The 20,678-nt window shown below is 40.7% G+C and overlaps 1 protein-coding gene across 2 annotated transcripts in view; it reads left to right on the forward strand.

The window, feature by feature from the left end:
* Nucleotides 1-20,238, forward strand: part of CCDC150 (coiled-coil domain containing 150) — a 117,133-nt gene extending 96,895 nt beyond the window's left edge. Inside the window, exons 20-26 of one of the 2 annotated variants that reach the window (XM_059927316.1) lie at nucleotides 420-546; nucleotides 3,884-4,078; nucleotides 4,523-4,591; nucleotides 4,684-4,845; nucleotides 5,571-5,657; nucleotides 19,519-19,629; nucleotides 19,914-20,238. In XM_059927316.1, coding sequence (XP_059783299.1) covers nucleotides 420-546; nucleotides 3,884-4,078; nucleotides 4,523-4,591; nucleotides 4,684-4,845; nucleotides 5,571-5,657; nucleotides 19,519-19,629; nucleotides 19,914-20,039 — 877 coding nt within the window. In that variant the 3' untranslated portion in view covers nucleotides 20,040-20,238. The remainder of the gene's footprint in view (nucleotides 1-419; nucleotides 547-3,883; nucleotides 4,079-4,522; nucleotides 4,592-4,683; nucleotides 4,846-5,570; nucleotides 5,658-19,518; nucleotides 19,630-19,913) is intronic. The other variant, XM_059927315.1, reaches the window with a different exon arrangement.
* The last annotated feature ends 440 nt before the right edge of the window (nucleotides 20,239-20,678 follow it).

The raw sequence follows: 20,678 nt of genomic DNA on the forward strand, positions 1-20,678 counted from the left end.
TAGATATTAATAACATCCCATGAAAATTTATACCCAAGGGAAATGCATTGTGCATATGGATCTTTATTCCTTTCACGTAGTGAACATACTGATATAGCAGACAAGTATAAGCTAAAGCAAAGAAGGTATTTTTCATATTTGTAATCTGTACAAATTTTATATTCTGGTAAAATGTTGCTGGCTCAAGACTACTCAGTATTGGTTAAAACAAGAGTATGTGTTTCACTCTTTTGGGTGGATCTCTTTATATTGAATGACTTTTTGTTTTTTAATGCTGTAGGTAAATGCTTATTTCTTCTTCCGTTAATGAGTTCCAGATGAGTGATTTTTACCCGGTGACTGATCTGCTTCTCATTTGTAAATGACACCTCCTAAGATGTTTTCTAAAGGTGATTTATCATCTCTCTTTTTCAAAACAGAGAACGGATGAGTGAAGAATCCAAAATAGAAGCAGAATTGCATGCTGAACGCATAGATGCTCTAAGAAAGCAGTTTCAAATTGAGAGAGAAACTGCAAAGAAAGCAGCACAACGGGAAGTGACTGAGGTATGGAGGCAAGTGACAAAAGTCTCTCTCTAGGTGAATGCCTTTGAAGAGGAGAACCAGCTACAGGATTTCCAAGAATGGCTACAGTTGTTCTTTGGCTCTTCTAATCCCCCTTTCACCAGCAAGCCAGATACATCTCTATGCTGTTTGTTTGTAAATTAACACACACAAAGTTTCTGATATACAGTTATCTGCCCAATGAAGGAATGCCTTGATGACAGCCTTCCCACTGGAGAATAATAACTGAGTGGGAAAGAGGAAGGAGGAGACTGCCATCTGCTAGACAGATAGCAAATCACCTGTCTCCTCAGTTCACTTAACTAGCATCCATAATGCACCTACCTCCTCCTGAGAGGCACAAGTAAAAACAGCAGAAGATGTGGTCTGTGCTAAATGACCCCTTATTTAATTGTCATCTCCACTCTTTACATGAGACAACTAGGAAGACATCAGAAGATGTTTCTTGGATAGCTAGAAGCTGTGTACAATTTTAAAGGAATTCAAAAGTTAGGCAAAGTTTGTTTTAGGCTGGTTGGGTGATCGAAGAAGAAGGGAACCTTGATGAAATTATACAGGGTTGAGACTGGCAGAGCTGACAGCGCTGCGACACTCTATGTAAGAGGATGAATAAAGCTTAGTTACAAGAATAAATAGGACATGTGAGCAAAGAAAAAGGATTTGCCTCTCTTGATCAGAGCAGAGACTTTAGGAAATTTCTGAGAAAAAGGGGTTAGCTTAGATGAGACCAGCTGGTAGACAGCCTTGACTACCAGAATGTTGGATGGAAAGTATTAGGTAAAAGTAGAGCACTGTAGGTTTCTGAGAAGGCTATGAGCACAATTTTAGGTAGGTTAGTCGATTAGCAGTGGAGAGTAGGTAAGAATGAAGAGAAACTGGAAACATGGAGGCTCAAGGGAACTAGAGCAGTTACTTTGGGCTTCAGATGATTAGAGCCAAGCAAAGTGTTTCTGTTGAAAACAGAGAACAATCAAAAATCCATTTTAATTAATAGAAAAATCAGACAGACACTAAGTGTATCATAAGCAAAGGGGAGGGAGTAATTAAAAATAATTCCAAGACTTGGTTGGGGTGGCTGGTCTGTATTTTGCCAAATTTAGCGCATTTAGCAATTGCACTTTACAGTGCACAGTCACAAAATCAGATTCAACTATTTATATGATGCTTTGTAAATTGAAAAAGCACTGTATAAATATTAAAAATATTATAAAAATAATTTCTGTGGGAAACAAAAATGGGCACTGAAATTAAAAGTACCTTTATTCAGAGAGAGTTGTTCAGAATACTTAAAAGTTTAAATCCTTTTAACAGGGATCAGTAAAGATGGTGAACTTGTGCAGGAGAGACCAAGGAACAGTACGAGTGTGATGTCTTGAGCAGTTAGTGGCAGGGGTGGGCTCAGGGTGCACTGTTGAAGACTCCCAGCTCTGCCTCTTATTAGCAACGTGTAAATTTACTATCTGTGCAGATGACTTCACTTCTGAGTCTCAGTTTCCTCAATCAAAATGGAGATCATCACAACTGCTTTCCAGGGTGGTTTTGGGGGTTAGTTTTTAGGGCTTACCCAGTTTTGACAAAGCTGTGATTGAGGTAATGGTGGAATATCTAACAGAAATTTAGTTGGGTGATAATAAAAGACTAACACTGTAGTGTGAGGTTAGGATCTGAGGGAATGAGCTAGTATAAAGAGAAAAGGTAACAAATAATTTTGACTTTTTTCTTTGACATGTTAAATACTTACCAGCCACAGAGAATACCACCCTCCTATCTTCTCCCTTCTCAGCTGCCATCTCTTCTTCCTAAAAATCAAGTGGTACTCATTTAAGGGCATATGAGGAGGAGGGGGAACTCTGTAAAATGATTTAAGTAATGTTAAAAGATAAATTGAGGAATAATAAAATTAAGAGTTTATTTGGACAAAAATCAATTTGAATCAGGCAGTATACAATCGATTGCAATAGAAAGGTGCTCTGAGGAGTTGTATAAAATGAAAGACTTTTATAGGCAGAGGGGAGCAGGAACAAGGAAGTTATACTAGGCAAAAAAGTAGATTAGTTACTAGTAGCAGAGTTACTTCCTTTAAGGGATGGCAGGGGTCTATCAGGCAGATTACCCAACTAATGCTGATCAGGCGATTCCTGATTGACTGGTGTAAGAGTCCTTTTCTGGGATAGCCAAAACTAATTAAGTCTCAGTTTGGTGACATAAAGCTTAGCATAAGTGACTTCATTGTGGGCCTGTTGTCTTGTTTTTAATAGTAATCACTATGTCATTTTTCCACTAGACAAGTTTATTAAAATTTCTAAACAAAAAGCAATATTAATAAGTATAAACTACTATGTAAACAAGCTACAAGGATATATTGTACAGCACAAGGAATATAGCCAGTATTTTATAATAACTGAAGTATAATCTATAAAAATTTTTAATCACTATGTCATACACCTAAAACTAATATAATATCGTAAATCAACTATACCTCAATAGAAAAATAGCAATATTGTAAAAATACATGCAAGGATAGTCAATAACTGATAGGTGTATTTACATAAACTGCCATATAATTTATTTTCACTTCTCTGTACATGAGGTCGCAAGTGACAGAAAGAGACGAGCTTAAGCTTTTTTTAAAAAAAAAAAAAAAGCTTTAAAGCATAGTAATGATCACTGAGCAATTAGTGTGTGCCAGGCTCTATATTCCTTCTCTGCCTCATCTTGTTTAACTGTTACATGAATCCTATGAAGGTAGGCTATTCACATACTTTTCCAATGATGAACCTGAGGCTTAGGGAAGTTAATTATCTGAAATTATTTGACTAGTGCGTGGTGAAGCTGAGATTTTAACTTCTGTCTGATTCCAAAGCCATGCTCTTAGAAAGCAAATGATGAACATACATTTACATTATCTGTTCTAAGAAAAATTGTGTTTTTTTTTTTTTTTTTAAATTGTGTTCTTTAGTGTTAAAAAGTATGAAAATCACTGAGAGTGTTTCTCCACAAATCTACTTGTTATTATTGCCTCACTTACCCTCCTTTTTTAAATATCTATTTATTTGGCTGTGCCAGGTCTTAGTTGCGGCACACAGGATCTTTAGTTGTGGCACACGGGATCTAGTTCCCTGACCGGGGATCAAACCCGGGCCCCCTGCATTGGGAGCGCAGAGTCTTAGCCACTGGACCACCAGGGAAGTCCCATCACTTAACCTCCTTTTTAAAAGAAAGGTCCAAAGAGAACAAAATATAGGTACACAGCTAAACATAAGCTTCTCTTACTGAATGGAAGGTTAAAATGTTCTAATTTTCCTTTTGTATCCCACAGCTGAAGAAAGCCCTTGATGAAGCCAACTTCAGATCAGTGGAAGTATCCCGGAGCAACCGAGAGCTGCGGCAGAAACTTACAGAGTTGGAAAAGATACTGAACAGCAGCAAGGAGAAAATAAAGAATCAAAAGGCTCAAATTAAGCTCCACTTGTCAGCTAAGGCGAATAATGCTCAGAATATAGAGAGGATGAAGGTTGTATGAGAAACCCTAAATCTCCCCTCACCTCCTTAGTATCTGATGAGGATCCAGGCAGGGAGTGGTGTCTGGGGAAGATGGTTTCAGAGCACTACCACCACCATGTGTTCTCTAGGAATTACAGCCACACCTGGGAAGTGGGCAGATTGCCTGGGGGGAGGTGGGGGGAGACTTTTTTCCCCCGCAGAGATACTGCTGCATCAGTGTTTGGTTTCTCATTAGCTGCCAGTGTCACATTCTGGCTCCCCAGCTGTCTCTTCCACAGTGATTGTACAAGACTTTGCTCTTTTGGGGTCAGGGGGCTGGATGGGAAGGAGAGCGCAGCAGGAACTGGTAACTGTGGATCTCATGTGGGATTCCTTCTGTCAGCCTATAGGCAAAAAGAGCAAGCCAGTTTTTCCACTGATCATCTTTCTATGTTATTTCCACATTTACTTTCAGCAAATAGAAACAGAATTGAGGCAAATGGAGCTAATTAAGGATCAATATCAGAAAAAAAGCTATGAACAGGTAGATGATTTCCACACACTCTGTTTACCATTCACGTGAAATCCCAAACTTGGACAGGTTCACCAACTGTCTCCCTCTTTGTGCCCTGCCAGTCACTGAGTATCCAGAAATTTGTATCTGAAATGACTAACCTACAGAAGGAGATGAAGCTGTTGGCCAAGAGCCAATATGATATGTCAGCACGGAATAAACAGCAAGAGCTGCAACTTGAGGCAGAGTGGAAAAGGAGGCAGGAGCTGGAGCATCGGTGCCAGGTAAAAGGGTTCCCAAGATTGATCTCAAAGATTACCAGCAAAGGCCATGTGCAAAACCCAGCTTGAGGGCACCTAGCTTTTCTAGGCTCTATAGAAGAAGACAAATTTACAAGTCGTTCATCTTAGCTAAGTCCTTAGAATCATATCTAGGAATGAAGCCTGGAGCTTTGACTATGGCACCTCGTCTTCATGTTCAACTTAATAAAAATGATACTCATTTTTAAAGAACGGCTAAAGCTCACATATGCAAAGTACTAGTTACTAAGTAAGACTTCTGAACTTCATAGTCTTTCAGGAACTTTACACCCCTTGGTTCTTCCCTGTAGCTCAGATACATCTGTTGCTGTTACAGGACTTTAATCTACTCCCAACCTAATGAAAAGCACATTTTATTACAGAAAAGGGACTTCAAGAGACCATCAAGCTCTTGCCTTCCAACAGAGATTGTCTGCTGTGAAAAGTATTCCCCAGTTCTGGAAAGAGATGTTAATTACCTTTTCTCAGGAGAATCTGAAAATCAAAATCTGTAATCATATACACAAATGTATACTGTAGGTTAAACTGAAAATAATAGTTTTTATCTTATACTCTGGTAGCGCCTGGAGTTAGAAAGTACCCCATCATACTTTCATAATTTGGTTGCTCATTTATTACAATATTGAAGCTTTTTCTTCCATATATAGTACATTGGGAGTTTGTAAAACATCTTTGTATCACGTTTTCAGGAATTGGAAGAAACTGTTAGACACCTGAAGAAATGTAAAGAGGCAACAGAGAATAAACTGAAAGAAGCTAGTGTGGAATCAGAACAGGTGAGCCAGACCCACAGACATGAAGACTTAGACAAGCTTCCTCAGACACGATGACCCTGAAACACAAATCAGTGTAAAATCCTTCATTAACACAGTTGTCAGGAGTGCAAAAGGCAAGAACCAATACCTTACTTAGTATGGCCTCTGTTATAAAGAATAGTTTTAGATTAAGATTCTGTGTCTTGATGAGAGATCATAGAATGCTAAAGTAGTGATTAATAGTGGTGAGAGTGGGCAACCTTGTCTTGTTCCTGATCTTAGTGGAAATGGTTTCAGTTTTTCACCATTGAGGACAATGTTGGCTGTGGGTTTCTCATATATGGCCTTTATTATGTTGAGGAAAGTTCCCTCTATGCCTACTTTCTGCAGGGCTTTTATCATAAATGGGTGTTGAATTTTGTCGAAAGCTTTCTCTGCATCTATTGAGATGATCATATGGTTTTTCTCCTTCAATTTGTTAATATGGTGTATCACATTAATTGATTTGCGTATATTGAAGAATCCTTGCATTCCTGGGATAAACCCCACTTGATCATGGTGTATGATCCTTTTAATGTGCTGTTGGATTCTGTTTGCTAGTATTTTGTTGAGGATTTTTGCATCTATGTTCATCAGTGATATTGGCCTGTAGTTTTCTTTCTTTGTGACATCTTTGTCTGGTTTTGGTATCAGGGTGATGGTGGCCTCGTAGAATGAGTTTGGGAGTGTTCCTCCCTCTGCAATATTTTGGAAGAGTTTGAGAAGGATAGGTGTTAGCTCTTCTCTAAATGTTTCATAGAATTCACCTGTGAAGCCATCTGGTCCTGGGCTTTTGTTTGTTGGAAAGTTTTTAATCACAGTTTCAATTTCAGTGCTTGTGATTGGTCTGTTCATATTTTCTATTTCTTCCTGGTTCAGTCTCGGCAGTTTGTACATTTCTAAGAATCTGTCCATTTCTTCCAGGTTGTCCATTTTATTGGCATAGAGTTGCTTGTAGTAATCTCTCATGATCGTTTGTATTTCTGCAGTGTCAGTTGTTACTTCTCCTTTTTCATTTCTAATTCTATTGATCTGAGTCTTCTCCCTTTTTCTCTTGATGAGTCTGGCTAATGGTTTATCAATTTTGTTTATCTTCTCAAAGAACCAGCTTTTAGTTTTATTGATTTTTGCTATTGTTTCCTTCATTTCTTTTTCATTTATTTCTGACCTGATCTTTATAATTTCTTTCCTTCTGCTGGCTTTGGGGTTTTTTTGTTCTTCTTTCTCTAATTGCTTTAGGTGCAAGGTTAGGTTGTTTATTCGAGATGTTTCCTGTTTCTTGAGGTAGGCTTGTATTGCTATAAACTTCCCTCTTAGCACTGCTTTTGCTGCGTCCCATAGGTTTTGGGTCGTCGTATCTCCATTGTCATTTGTTTCTAGGTATTTTTTGATTTCCCCTTTGATCAGTAATCACTTCGTTATTAAGTAATGTATTGTGTAGCCTCCATGTGTTTGTATTTTTTACAGATCTTTTCCTGTAATTGATATCTAGTCTCATAGCGTTGTGGTCGGAAAAGATACTTGATACGATTTCAATTTTCTTAAATTTACCAGGGCTTGATTTGTGACCCAAGATATGATCTATCCTGGAGAATGTTCCATGAGCACTTGAGAAAAATGTGTATTCTGTTGTTTTTGGGTGGAATGTCCTATAAATATCAATTAAGTCCATATTGTTTAATGTATCATTTAAAGCTTGTGTTTCCTTATTTATTTTCATTTTGGATGATCTGTCCATTGGTGAAAGTGGGGTGTTAAAGTCCCCTACTATGATTGTGTTGCTGTCAATTTCCCCTTTTATGGCTGTTAGTATATTTGCCTTATGTATTGAGGTGCTCCTATGTTGGGTGCATAAATATTTACAATTGTTATACCTTCCTCTTGGATCGATCCCTTGATCATTATATAGTGTCCTTCTTTGTCTCTTGTAATAGTCTTTATTTTAAAGTCTATTTTGTCTGATATGAGAATTGCTACTCCAGCTTTCTTTTGATTTCCATTTGCATGGAATATCTTTTTCCATCCCCTCACTTTCAGTCTGTATGTGTCTCTAGGTCTGAAGTGGGTCTCTTGTAGACAGCATATATATGGGTCTTGTTTTTGTATCCATTCAGCCAGCCTGTGTCTTTTGGTGGGAGCATTTAATCCATTTACATTCAAGGTAATTATAGATATGTATGTTCCTATTCCCATTTTCTTAAATGTTTTGGGTTTGTTATTGTAGGTGTTTTCCTTCTCTTGTGTTTCTTGCCTAGAGAAGTTCCTTTAGCATTTGTTGTAAAGCTGCTTTGGTGGTGCTGAACTCTCTCAGCTTTTGCTTGTCTGTAAAGGTTTTAATTTCTCCATCGAATCTGAATGAGATCCTTGCTGGGTAGAGTAATCTTGGTTGTAGGTTTTTCTCCTTCATCACTTTAAGTATATCCTGCCACTCCCTTCTGGCTTGCAGAGTTTCTGCTGAAAGATCAGATGTTAACCTGATGGGGATTCCCTTGTGTGTTATTTGTTGTTTTTCCCTTGCTGCCTTTAATATGTTTTCCTTATATTTAATTTTTGACAGTTTGATTAATATGTGTCTTGGAGTGTTTCTCCTTGGGTTTATCCTGTATGGGACTCTCTGTGCTTCCAGGACTTGATTAACTATTTCCTTTCCCATATTAGGGAAGTTTTCAACTATAATCTCTTCAGATATTTTCTCAGTCCCTTTCTTTTTCTCTTCTTCTTCTGGGACCCCTATAATTCGAATGTTGGTGCGTTTAATGTTGTCCCAGAGGTCTCTGAGACTGTCCTCAGTTCTTTTCATTCTTTTTTCTTTATCCGGCTCTGTAGTAGTTATTTCCACCATTTTATCTTCCAGGTCACTTATCCTTTCTTCTGCCTCAGTTATTCTGCTATTGATCCCATCTAGAGTATTTTTAATTTCATTTATTGTGTTTTTCATCATTGCTTGGTTCCTCTTTAGTTCTTCTATGTCCTTGTTAAATGTTTCTTGCATTTTGTCTATTCTATTTCCAAGATTTTGGATCATCCTTAGTATCATTATTCTGAATTCTTTTTCAGGTAGACTACCTATTTCCTCTTCATTTGTTAAGTCTGGTGTGTTTTGACCCTGCTCCTTCATCTGCTGTGTGTTTTTCTGTCATCTCATTTTGCTTATCTTACTGTGTTTGGGGTCTCCTTTTCACAGGCTGCAGGTTTGTAGTTCCTGTTGTTTTTGGTATCTGTCCCCAGTGGCTAAGGTTGGTTCAGTGGATTGTGTAGGCTTCCTGGTGGAGGGAACTAGTGCCTGAGCTCTGAGCTCTGGTGGATGAGGCTGGATCTTGTCTTTCTGGTGGGCACGTCCACGTCTGGTGGTGTATTTTGGGGTGTCTGTGGCCTTATTATGATTTTAGGCAGCCTCTCTGCTAATGGATGGGGCTGTGTTCCTGTCTTGCTAGTTGTTTGGCATAGGGTGTCCAGCACTGTAGCTTGCTGGTCGTTGAGTGAAGCTGGGTCTTGATGTTGAGATGGAGATCTCTGAGAGATTTTTGCCGTTTGGTATTACGTGGAGCTGGGAGGTCTCTTGTGGGCCAGTGTCCTGAAGTTGGCTCTCCCACCTCAGAGGCACGGCCCTGATGCCTGGCTGGAGCACCAAGAGCCTTTCGTCCACACGGCTCAGAGTAAAAGGGAGAAAAAATAGAAAGAAAGAGGCTATAATATAGTGAAGTAAAATAAAGCTATTGTAAAGCAAAGCTATACAGGCAAAATCTCACCCAGAAGCATATACATATACACTCACAAAAAAAAGGAAAAGGGGAAAAATTAATATATCCCGCTCCCAAAGTCCACCTCCTGAATTTGGGATGATTCGTTGTCTATTCAGGTATTCAACAGATGCAGGCACATCAAGTTGTTTGTGGAGTTTTAATCCGCTGCTTCTGAGGCTGCTGGGAGAGATTTCCCCTTCTCTTCTTTGTTCACACAGCTCCCAGTGTTCAGCTTTGGATTTGGACCCGCCTCTGCGTGTAGGTCACCTGAGGGCATCTATTCCCCACCCAGACAGGACGGGGTTAAAGGAGCAGCTGCTTCGGGGGCTCTGGCTCACCCAGGCCGCGGGGAGGGAGGGGTACAGAGGAGGCGGGGCGAGCCTGCGGCGTCAGAGGCCGGCGTGACGTTGCACCAGCCTGAGGCGCGCAGTGCGTTCTCCCGGGGAAGTTGTCCCCGGATCATGGGACCCTGGCAGTGGCAGGCTGCACGGGCTCCCGGGAGGGGCGGTGTGGAGAGTGACCTGTGCTCACACACAGGCTTTTTGGAGGCGGCAGCAGCAGCCCCAGTGTCTCACGCCCGTCTCTGGGGTCCGCACTGATCGCCGCGGCTCGCACCCTTCTCTGGAGTTTGCTTAGGCGGCACTCTGAATCCCCTCTCCTTGCGCGCCGCGAAACAAAGAGGCAAGAAAAAGTCTCTTGCCTCTTCGGCAGCTGCAGACCTTTTCCCGGTCTCCCTCCCAGCCAGCTGTGGTGCGCTAACCCCTTCAGGCTGTGTTCACGCCGCCAGCCCCAGTCCTCTCCCTGCGATCCGACCAAAGCCGAGCCTCAGCTCCCAGCCCCGCCCGCCCCGGCGGGTGAGCAGACAAGCCTCTCGGGCTGGTGAGTGCTGCTCGGCGCCGAGCCTCTGTGCGGTAATCTCTCCATTTTTCCCTCTGCGCCCCTGTTGCTGTGGGGTCCGCGCTGATAGCTGCGGCTCACGCCCGTCTCTGAAGTTCGTTTAGGCGGCGCTCTGAATCCCCTCTCCTCGCGCACCAGGAAACAAAGAGGGAAGAAAAAGTCTCTTGCCTCTTCGGCAGCTGCAGACTTTCTCCCAGACTCCCTCCCGGCTAGCTGTGGTGTGCTAACCCCTTCAGGCTGTGTTCACGCCGCCAACCCCAGTCCTCTCCCTTCGATCCGACCGAAGCTGAGCCTCAGCTCCCAGCCCCGCCCGCCCCGGCGGGGGAGCAGACAAGCCTCTCGGGCTGGTGAATGCTGGTCGGCACCGCTCCTCCGTGCGGGAACCTCTCCGCTTTGCCCTCCACACCCCTGTGGCTGCGCTCTCCTCCATGGCTCCGAAGCTTCCCCCCTCTGCCACCCACAGTCTCTGCCCGCGAAGGGGCTTCCTAGTGCGTGGAAATCTTTCCTCCTTCACAGCTCCCTCCCACTGGTGCAGGTGCCGTCCCTATTCTTTTGTCTCTGTTATTTCTTTTTTCTTTTGCCCTACCCAAGTACGGGGGGAGTTTCTTGCCTTTTGGGAGGTCGGACGTTTTCTGCCAGAGTTCAGTGGGTGTTCTGTAGGAGCAGTTCCATGTGTAGATGTATTTCTACTGTATCTGTGGGAAGGAAGGTGATCTCCGCGTCTTACTCTTCCGCCATCTTCTCTCCTCCGCTAAAGTAGTGATTGATATTGACGAATATTAACTTGGTAGTCCAAGTCCCTGAAATTCCAGAAATCCCTGGAATTGGGATTGACATATATACACTAATATGTATAAAATAGATAACCAATAAGAACCTGCTGTATAATAAATAAATAAAATTCAAAAAAGAGATTCTTAAGCTAAAGGTATCACAGTGACATTGCTGCCAGTTTATCCCTTTTGTAGCCATTAAATTACATGATAATATGACTGTCAGAATGGTATATTAAAAGGAATATGGGGGGGCAGAGTGAAGATGGTGTACTAGGAGGACGCGGAATTCGCGTCTCCTCACTACTAGGGCACCTACCAGGCACTGGTGGGGGACCATGGACACCTAAGGGGATGGGAGGAACCCCCAGCGACCAGGTAGGACATGGGGCATTGGGGGGAGTGAAGGGGGAGGAGAAGCAGAGGTGGGATGGGACTGGCACCCGAGGGGCAGCTGGGGGAAAGGAAGGGATCCCATGCCCGAAGGGGGAAATTTGGAGACCACTGGGAGGGCAGAGGATCAAAAGGGAGCATGGCCAGGTTTCCCCTGCCCACTTGGGCCCCTGGGAGCCTGCTGAGATCCCGGGCCTGATCCTCTGCCCACCAAGGCCCCCTCCAGCTGCGCGGGTCCTGAGGGAGTGGGAGGGAGGGAAGGGGGAACAAAGGTAAAGGCCGGACCTGTGGGACCGGCATCCCTGAGGGGCGGCTGGGGGAGGGGAGGAGTTCCTACACCCAGCGGGACCCACCCATGGTTAGGGGTCCAGCGGCAACGGGGAAGACCCTGGAGGAGACAGTGGGGGGAGGGCACAGAGGAATGGAAGGAAACAGGGCCAGCACTTTCCCTGTTGGGCTCCTGGGCCTAATCCTTGGAGCCTCCCTCCTACGGTGCAGAGCCCAAGCCCTGCCCCTACACCCCCATCCAGGGCCCCACCTCTACACTCAGAGACCCCCTCCAAGGCACCAGGCCTAAACCCCACCCACACACCCCTCACCCAGGGCCTTACCTCCAAACTCCAGAACTCCACACTCCGGAGGGCCTCCTTTCCTTCCACCCAGGTCCTAAGCAGAGGCCCTGCCCCACACTTGAACATCACCCCACCTAGGCCCCACCCCCAGGGCCTTTTCCTGCTATGGGGGGTCCTGAGCCTAGGTCCTGCCCCACCTTAAACCCTGCCCCTGCCTAAGTTCCACCCCTGCCTAAACCCCACCCCCCCCATAGCCAAGGCTTTTTCTTTTTTCTTTTTTCCTCTTAGATTGGGGTTCTGTTTTACCTTGTTGACTCACTGTTGTTGATTCTCTTATATTTCAATATTTCCTAATCTTTTATTTTTCTAATTTTTTTTTATTCTTTATACTTTGTTATTGTTCTCTCCTTTTGGTTTGTACCCCCCCCCTTTTTTTTTTCTTTTGTCTGTTGTGGTTTTATTTTACCTTGTTGCAGTTGTTTCAATTATAGTTTTATATTTCCTAATATATTTTTTATCTTTCTAATAATTTTATTTTGTTTTTTATTCTTTGATATTGTGCTGCTCTGCTCCTTTTTTTTTTTTTTTTTTACCATGCCACAAAGCTTGCTTGCGAGATCTTGGTTCCCAGGCCAGAGGTCAGGCCCGAGCTCCTGTGGTGGGAGCTCCAAGTCCGCTGGACTAACAGAGAACCTCAGACCCCAGGGAATATTAATGGGAGTGAGGCATCCTGGAGGTCCTCATCTCAGCACCAAGACCTGGCTCTATCCAACTGCCTGCAAACTCCAGTTCTGGATGTCTCAGGCCAAACAACCAGTAAGACAGGAATACAGCACCACCCATCAAAAAAAAAATGAAACAACAACAACAAAAAAATATGTTACAGATGAAGGAGCAAGGAAAAACCTACAAGACCAAATAAGTGAAGATGAAATAGGCAAGCTACCTGAAAAAGAATTCAGAGTAATGATAGTAAAGATGATCCAAAATCTCGGAAACAGAATGGAGAAAATACAAGAAACATTTAACAAGGATCTAGAAGAATTAAAGAGCAAACAAACAAACAATTACTGAAATTAAAAATACTCTAGAAAGAATGAGTAGCGGAATAACTGAGACAAAAGAATGGATAAGTGAGCTGGAAGATAAGATGGTGGAAATAACTGCCAGGGAGCAGAATAAAGAAAAATGAATGAAAAGAATTGACGGCAGTCTCAGAGACCTCTGGGACAACGTTAAACACACCAACATTCGAAATATAGGGGTCCCAGAAGAAGAAGAGAAAAAGAAAGGGACTCAAAATATTTGAAGAGATTATAGTCGAAAACTTCCCTAACATGGGAAATGAAATAATCAAGTCCAGGAAGCACAGAGAGTACCACACAGGATAAACCCAAAGAGAAACACGCCAAGATACATTAATCAAACTATCAAAAATTAAATACAAGGAAAAATTATTAAAAGCAGCAAAGGAAAAGCAACAAATAACATAGAAGGGAATCCGCATAAGGTTAAGAGCTGATTTTTCAGCAGAAACTCTGCAAGCCAGAAGGGAGTGGCAGAACATAATTAAAGTGGTGAAAGGGAAAAACCTACAACCAAGATTACCCTACCCAGTAAGGATCTCATTCAGATTCGATGGAGAAATTAAAACCTTTACAGATAAGCAAAAGCTAAGAGAATTCAGCACCACCAAACCAGCTTTACAACAAATGCTAAAGGAACTTCTCTAGGCAAGAAACACAAGAGAAGGAAAACACCTACAATAACAAACCCAAAACATTTAAGAAAATGGGAATAGGAACATACATATCTATAATTACCTTGAATGTAAATGGATTAAATGCTCCCACCAAAAGACACAGGCTGGCTGAATGGATACAAAAACAAGACCCATATATATGCTGTCTACAAGAGACCCACTTCAGACCTAGGGACACATACAGACTGAAATTGAGGGGATGGAAAAAGATATTCCATGCAAATGGAAATCAAAAGAAAGCTGGAGAAGCAATACTCATATCAGACAAAATAGACTTTAAAACAAAGACTATTACAAGAGACAAAGAAGGACACTATATAATGATCAAGGGATCGATCCAAGAGGAAGGTATAACAATTGTAAATATTTATGCACCCAACATTGGAGCACCTCAATACATAAGGCAAAGGCTAACAGCCATAAAAGGGGAAATTGACAGTAACACAATCATAGTAGGGGACTTTAACACCCCACTTTCACCAATGGACAGATCATCCAAACTAGAAAGAAATAAGGAAACACAAGCTTCAAATGATACATTAAACAAGATGGACTTAATTGATATTTATAGGACATTCCATCCAAAAACAACAGAATACACTTTCTTCTCAAGTGCTCATGGAACACTCAGAATAGATCATATCTTGGGTCACAAATCAAGCCTCAGTAAATTTAAGAAAATTGAAATCGTATCAAGTATCATTTCTGACCACAATGCTATGAGACTAGATATCAATTACAGGAAAAAATCTGTAAGAAATACAAATACATGGAGGCTAAACAATACACAGCTAAATAACCAAGAGATCACTGAAGAAATCAAAGAGGAAATCAAAAAATACCTAGAAACAAATGACAATGAAAACATGATGACCCAAAACCTATGGGATGCAGCAAAAGCAGTTCTAAGAGGGAGTTTATAGCAATACAATCCTACCTCAAGAAATAAGAAACATCTCAAATAAACAACTTAACCTTACACCTAAAACAATTAGAGAAGGAAGAACAAAATAACCCCAAAGTTAGCAGAAGGAAAGAAATCATAAAGATCAGAAATAAATGAAAAAGAAATGAAGGAAACAATAGCAAAGATCAATAAAACTAAAAGCTGGTTCTTTGAGAAGATAAACAAAATTGATAAAACATTAGCCAGACTCATCAAGAAAAAAAGGGAGAAGACTCAAATCAACAGAGTTAGAAATGGAAAAGGAGGAGTAACAACTGACACTGCAGAAATACAAAGGATCATGAGAGATTACTACAAGCAGCTAAATGCCAATAAAATGGACAACCTGGAAGAAATGGACAAATTCTTAGAAAAGCACAACCTTTTGAGACTGAACCAGGAAGAAAAAGAAAATATAAACAGACCAATCACAAGCAGTGAAATTGAAACTGTGCTTTCAAATCTTCCAACAAACAAAAACCCAGGACCAGATGGCCTCACAGGCGAAATCTATCAAACATTTAGAGAAGAGCCAACACCCATCCTTCTCAAACTCTTTCAGAATACAGCGGAGCGAGCAACATTCCCAAAATACAGCGGAGCGAGCAACACTCCCAAACTCATTCTACGAGGCCACCATCACCCTGATACCAAAACCAGGCAAGGATGTCACAAAAAAAACTACAGGCCAATATCTCTGATGAACATAGACGCAAAAATCCTCAACAAAATACTAGCAAACAGAATCCAACAGCACATTAAAAGTATCATAGGCCATGATCAAGTAGGGTTTGTCCCAGGAATGCAAGGATTCTTCAGTATACCCAAATCAATCAATGTGATACACCACATTAACAAATTGAAGGATAAGAACCATATGATAATCTCAGTAGATGCAGAAAAAGCTTTTGACAAAATTCAACACCCATTTATGATAAAAACCCTCCAGAAAGTAGGCATAGAGGGAACTTACTCAACATAATAAAGGCCATATATGACAAACCCACTACCAACATTGTCCTCAATGGTGAAAAACTGAAACCATTTCCACTAAGATCAGGAACAAGACAAGGTTGCCCACTCTTACCACTATTATTCAGCATAGTTTTGGAAGTTTTAGCCACAGCAATCAGAGAAGAAAAAGAAATAAAAGGAATGCAAATCGAAAAAGAAGAAGTAAAACTGTCACTGTTTGCAGATGACATGATACTATACATAGAGAATCCTAAAGATGCTACCAGAAAACTACTAGAGCTAATCAATGAATTTGGTAGAGTAGCAGGATACAAAATTAATGCACATAAATCTCTTGCATTCCTATACTCTAATGATGAAAAATCTGAAAGAGAAATTCAGGAAACACTCCCATTTACCATTGCAACAAAAAGAATAAAATACCTAGGAATAAACCTACCTAAGGAGACAAAAGACCTGTATGCAGAAAACTATAAGACACTGATGAAAGAAGTTAAAGATGATACAAACAGATGGAGAGGTATACCATGTTCTTGGATTGGAAGAATCAACATTTGTGAATATGACTATACTACCCAAAGCAACCTACAAATTTCACAATTTGTATGGAAACACAGAAGACCCCGAATAGCCAAAGCAATCTTGAGAAAGAAAGACGGAGCTGGAGGAATCAAGCTCCCAGACTTCAGACTATACTACAAAGCTACAGTTATCAAGACAGTATGGTACTGGCACAAAAACAGAAATATAGATCAATGGAACAGGATAGAAAGCCCAGAGATAAACCCACGGACATATGGTCACCTTATTTTTGATAAAGGAGGCAAGAATGAATATACAATGGATAAAAGACAGCCTCTTCAATAAGTGGTGCTGGCAAAACTGGAGAGCTACATGTAAAAAAAATTGAAATTAGAACACTACCTAACACCATACACAAAAATAAACTCAAAATGGATTAAAGACCTAAATGTAAGGCCAGACACTATCAAACTCTTAGAGGAAAACATAAGCAGAACACTCTATGACATAAATCACAGCAAGATCCTTTTTGACCCACCTCCTAGAGAAATGGAAATAAAAACAAAAATAAACAAATGGGACCTAACGAAACTTAAAAGCTTTTGCACAACAAAGGAAACCATAAACAAGATGAAAAGACAACCCTCAGAATGGGAGAAAATATTTGCAAATGAAGCAACTGACAAGGGATTAATCTCCAAAATTTACAAGTGGCTCATGCAGCTCAATATCAAAAACACAGAAAACCCAATCCAAAAATGGGCAGAAGACCTAAAGAGACATTTCTCCAAAGAAGATACAGATGGCCGACAAACACATGAAAAGATGCTCAACGTCACTAATCATTAGAGAAATGCAAATCAAAACTACAATGAGGTATCACCTCACACCAGTCAGAATGGCCATCATTAAAAAATCTACAAACAATAAATGCTGGAGAGGGTGTGGAGAAAAGGGAACCCTCTTGCACTGTTGGTGGGAATGTAAATTAATACAGCCACTATAGAGAACAGTATGGAGGTTCCTTAAAAAACTATAAATAGAACTACCGTACAACCCAGCAATCCCACTACTGGGCATATACCCTGAGAAAACCATAATTCAAAAAGAGTCATGTACCACAATGTTCATTGCAGCTCTATTTACAATAACCAGGACATGGAAGCAACCTAAGTGTCCGTCAACAGATGAATGGATAAAGAAGATGTGGCACATATATACAATGGAATATTATTCAGCCATAAAAAGAAACGAAATTGAGTTATTTGTAGTGAGGTGGATGGACCTAGAGTCTGTCATACAGAGTGAAGTAAGTCAGAAAGAGAAAAACAAATAACGTATGCTAACACATATATATGGAATCTAAAAAAAAAAAAAAAATAGGTCATGAAGAACCTAGGGGCAAGACGGGAATAAAGACACAGACCTACTATAGAATGGACTTGAGGATACAGGGAGGGGGAACAGTAAGCTGGGACAAAGTGAGAGAGTGTCATGGACATATATACACTACCAAACGTAAAATAGATAGCTAGTGGGAAGCAGCTGCGTAGCACAGGGAGATCAGCTCAGTGCTTTGTGACCACCTAGAGGGGTGGGATAAGGAGGGTGGGAGGTAGGGAGACGCAAGAGGGAAGAGATATGGGGACATATGTATATGTATAATGGATTCACTTTGTTATAAAGCAGAACCTAACACACCATTGTAAAGCAATTATACTCCAATAAAGATGTTAAAAATAATTAATTAATTAAATAAATAAAAGGAATATGGACTCCTCTCTTGTGAGTTTGCCAACAATGACACTTACTGGGCCCTTATGGAAGTTACATTTACTTTCTGTAACTCATCAGTTACCAGTTCCATAATAGTCAGGAAGTTATTACCTACCACTGTTACTCTGATAGATTGCTTGGAGTAAGTTTCAATAAATGTTGGCTGCATTCTCAAGAGGAGACATGACGTACAATGAATGTCATTTCAAGCATCTTTCCCTCCACTTCTGATAAAGAGAAAAGTGGGGTTTGGTTTGGGGGTGGATGGGAGTGTGTCTGTCGTCAGGATGCACAAACAGACCTGGAAAATACTTTAGCTTTGTAGCTTTCTAAAAGTTAAATGACAAGCAGAGCTCTAGTTTCTTATCTCACTATTTTGTACCCACACTGTGACCTGGTTAATATGGGACAAGTACATAGTAGCACAAATTTATAAAGGACCTATTATATGGCTGGTGCTGTGCTAGGTGATGGAGATACAGGGTGAATAAGCCAGACGAAGCCCCTGCTCTCATCGAACTTGCCTTCTCCCAAGCAAGAGAGAAATAGACTAGTCTCTGAGACCTCAGAGTCAAAACATAAAAATGCTGTCCAAGAAACATAAATAATCAAAGGGGGAAAACCAGTCATTTTACTTTTTATTCTAGAGGATATGTTCTACAGCTATTTTGAAGCAACCTTTATATATAATAAAAACCTGCTGGCTCTACCTTCAAAATATCAAAATATCCCCAATACGTAGAAAAGTGCCAGGCACATATAGGCACTCAATAAATATTTGTCAAGTAAATGAATACTGATTCTAGATCATCTTCAAAGGCAGACTATTAGAGGGACTGTTTTCAAGTCTAACAGATCATTTGGAAGTTTGTGCTTAGGAGCTAAAGTATAAAATATTTTGATAAAGGAAATAAAAAGGATACCATTTACACTAAGCTGGTCCAGTGTTTTTACTAATTCATTCTATTACAAAGCACAGCAGGAAAATCTAGGCTTTACAGTTCAGGGACTTTGGAGAAGTGTTTAGTCTTAGAGAACAGAACTCAAAGTGTGGTTTGAACTACCACATGAATTTTCAATGCCATCTTGTACTTTCACTCTTAACTTTCTCCTGAGCCCTCACCTCAGTTCACATCCAGGAAATATTCACAAATGCATGAAAATCAGCAGGTTTGCATTCATTCTTTAACTCCATGTTCAGAAATTTTTCTCTCTTCTATAGGAGGATGTGTATTATGCAAACAGGTTGCAAAGACCATGCAGTTAGAATTTGAGTCTTTTAATATCTAGGTAAAGTCTCTTGAACTGGCAACTATAGGAAGAAAACTTCCAGTTTAACTAATATGAAGCCCATTTGCTAATTGTGGGGGGAAATAAAGCTTTTAAATTATACAGTGTAAAAAGAAAGAGTCTCTTGAACTAATACACAAAAAGATTAAGTGTTCCTTTGTTGTAAATTTTAATGAGAACATTTGTATGTGCAGGTATCAGCTAACCTGGAAGAAGCTCAGCGCTGGTTTAAGTGCAGACTCGATGGCCTACAACTTGAGCTGACCAAAAACCGGTTGCAGAGGGAAGACAGGTGGCGGGAAGAGGTAGAATATTTGGATGTCTTAAGCAATTCTGGATTTGTTCCTTCTCAGATTTCTAATTACACAAGTTCTCTCTTCATCCAGCTACTCTCCACTACTCTGTAGATTTCTTTAAACTACTGTTTGGAAAACCAATGAACCGAATTTCTTTCTTAAAAGTTCTACCTCTCCCAAGCTGTCTAGTTTAGAACCACCTATCTTGAAAAAAATGACATCCATAAAGACAAAATAGGTCCTCAGCTCTGCAGTTAGTTTCTAACAGTTTGGGGTGTGTTTCCTTTCCACAGGACCAAGATAAAAGGCACAACGGCATATCCAATCAGTCTGCTCTACATCGATGGGAGAATAAACAGAATCTTAGACTTGTGCCCAAGAAGTGTCATTCTGAACTAAAGAGAAAGTGGTGTCCTTGACAGAGGAGCTTCTTCACTTAGAACAGCTACATCACCCTGATTCCCTGAGCCCAGCAACTAGGGCTGGGCTGTTTCCACCGTCATCAGGACATGAAGTCTTTGCTGTGGACTAGAGATTTTGGACCTGAGTTTATCCTTTTATGAACTCTTTGATATCAATATGGAACCACCCCATCTTTTTTGTCCCTTTCCCCATTTTCGACCCAATAAATTTATATTAATGTGTTGTATGATAGGAGATGCTGTTGCATGATACTTGGCTATTGTTCTAAGTAAATTTTATCAAAAATCATTTAATGAGGTACTGGATGATTTGGCAACTAAGTGATATGATACTTTATTTCAGTGAAATGTCCTAGTGTAACATCTAGTAGATAATCCCTGGAAATAATACGATCACCTGAAAAGTGGTAAAAACTCTCCCACTGTCTAGTAAACATATACCCTTCTATGCTGGGTAATTACTAGCACACCTTTTATAAGACCATATCTCTATTCGTATATCAGATGTCTCAGAGGTTGTATTTGCAGCTTCCTTGGACATTTACGAAGAAGTTTATTCAACTTTGTTCCAGGAGATTACGCCTGACCAATGTAGCGCTCTCCCTTACTATAGTAAGCAATAAATTCAGCTTTATC

This window comes from Balaenoptera ricei, chromosome 7, assembly GCF_028023285.1.
Source record: "Balaenoptera ricei isolate mBalRic1 chromosome 7, mBalRic1.hap2, whole genome shotgun sequence".
Classification (NCBI taxonomy): domain Eukaryota; kingdom Metazoa; phylum Chordata; class Mammalia; order Artiodactyla; family Balaenopteridae; genus Balaenoptera; species Balaenoptera ricei.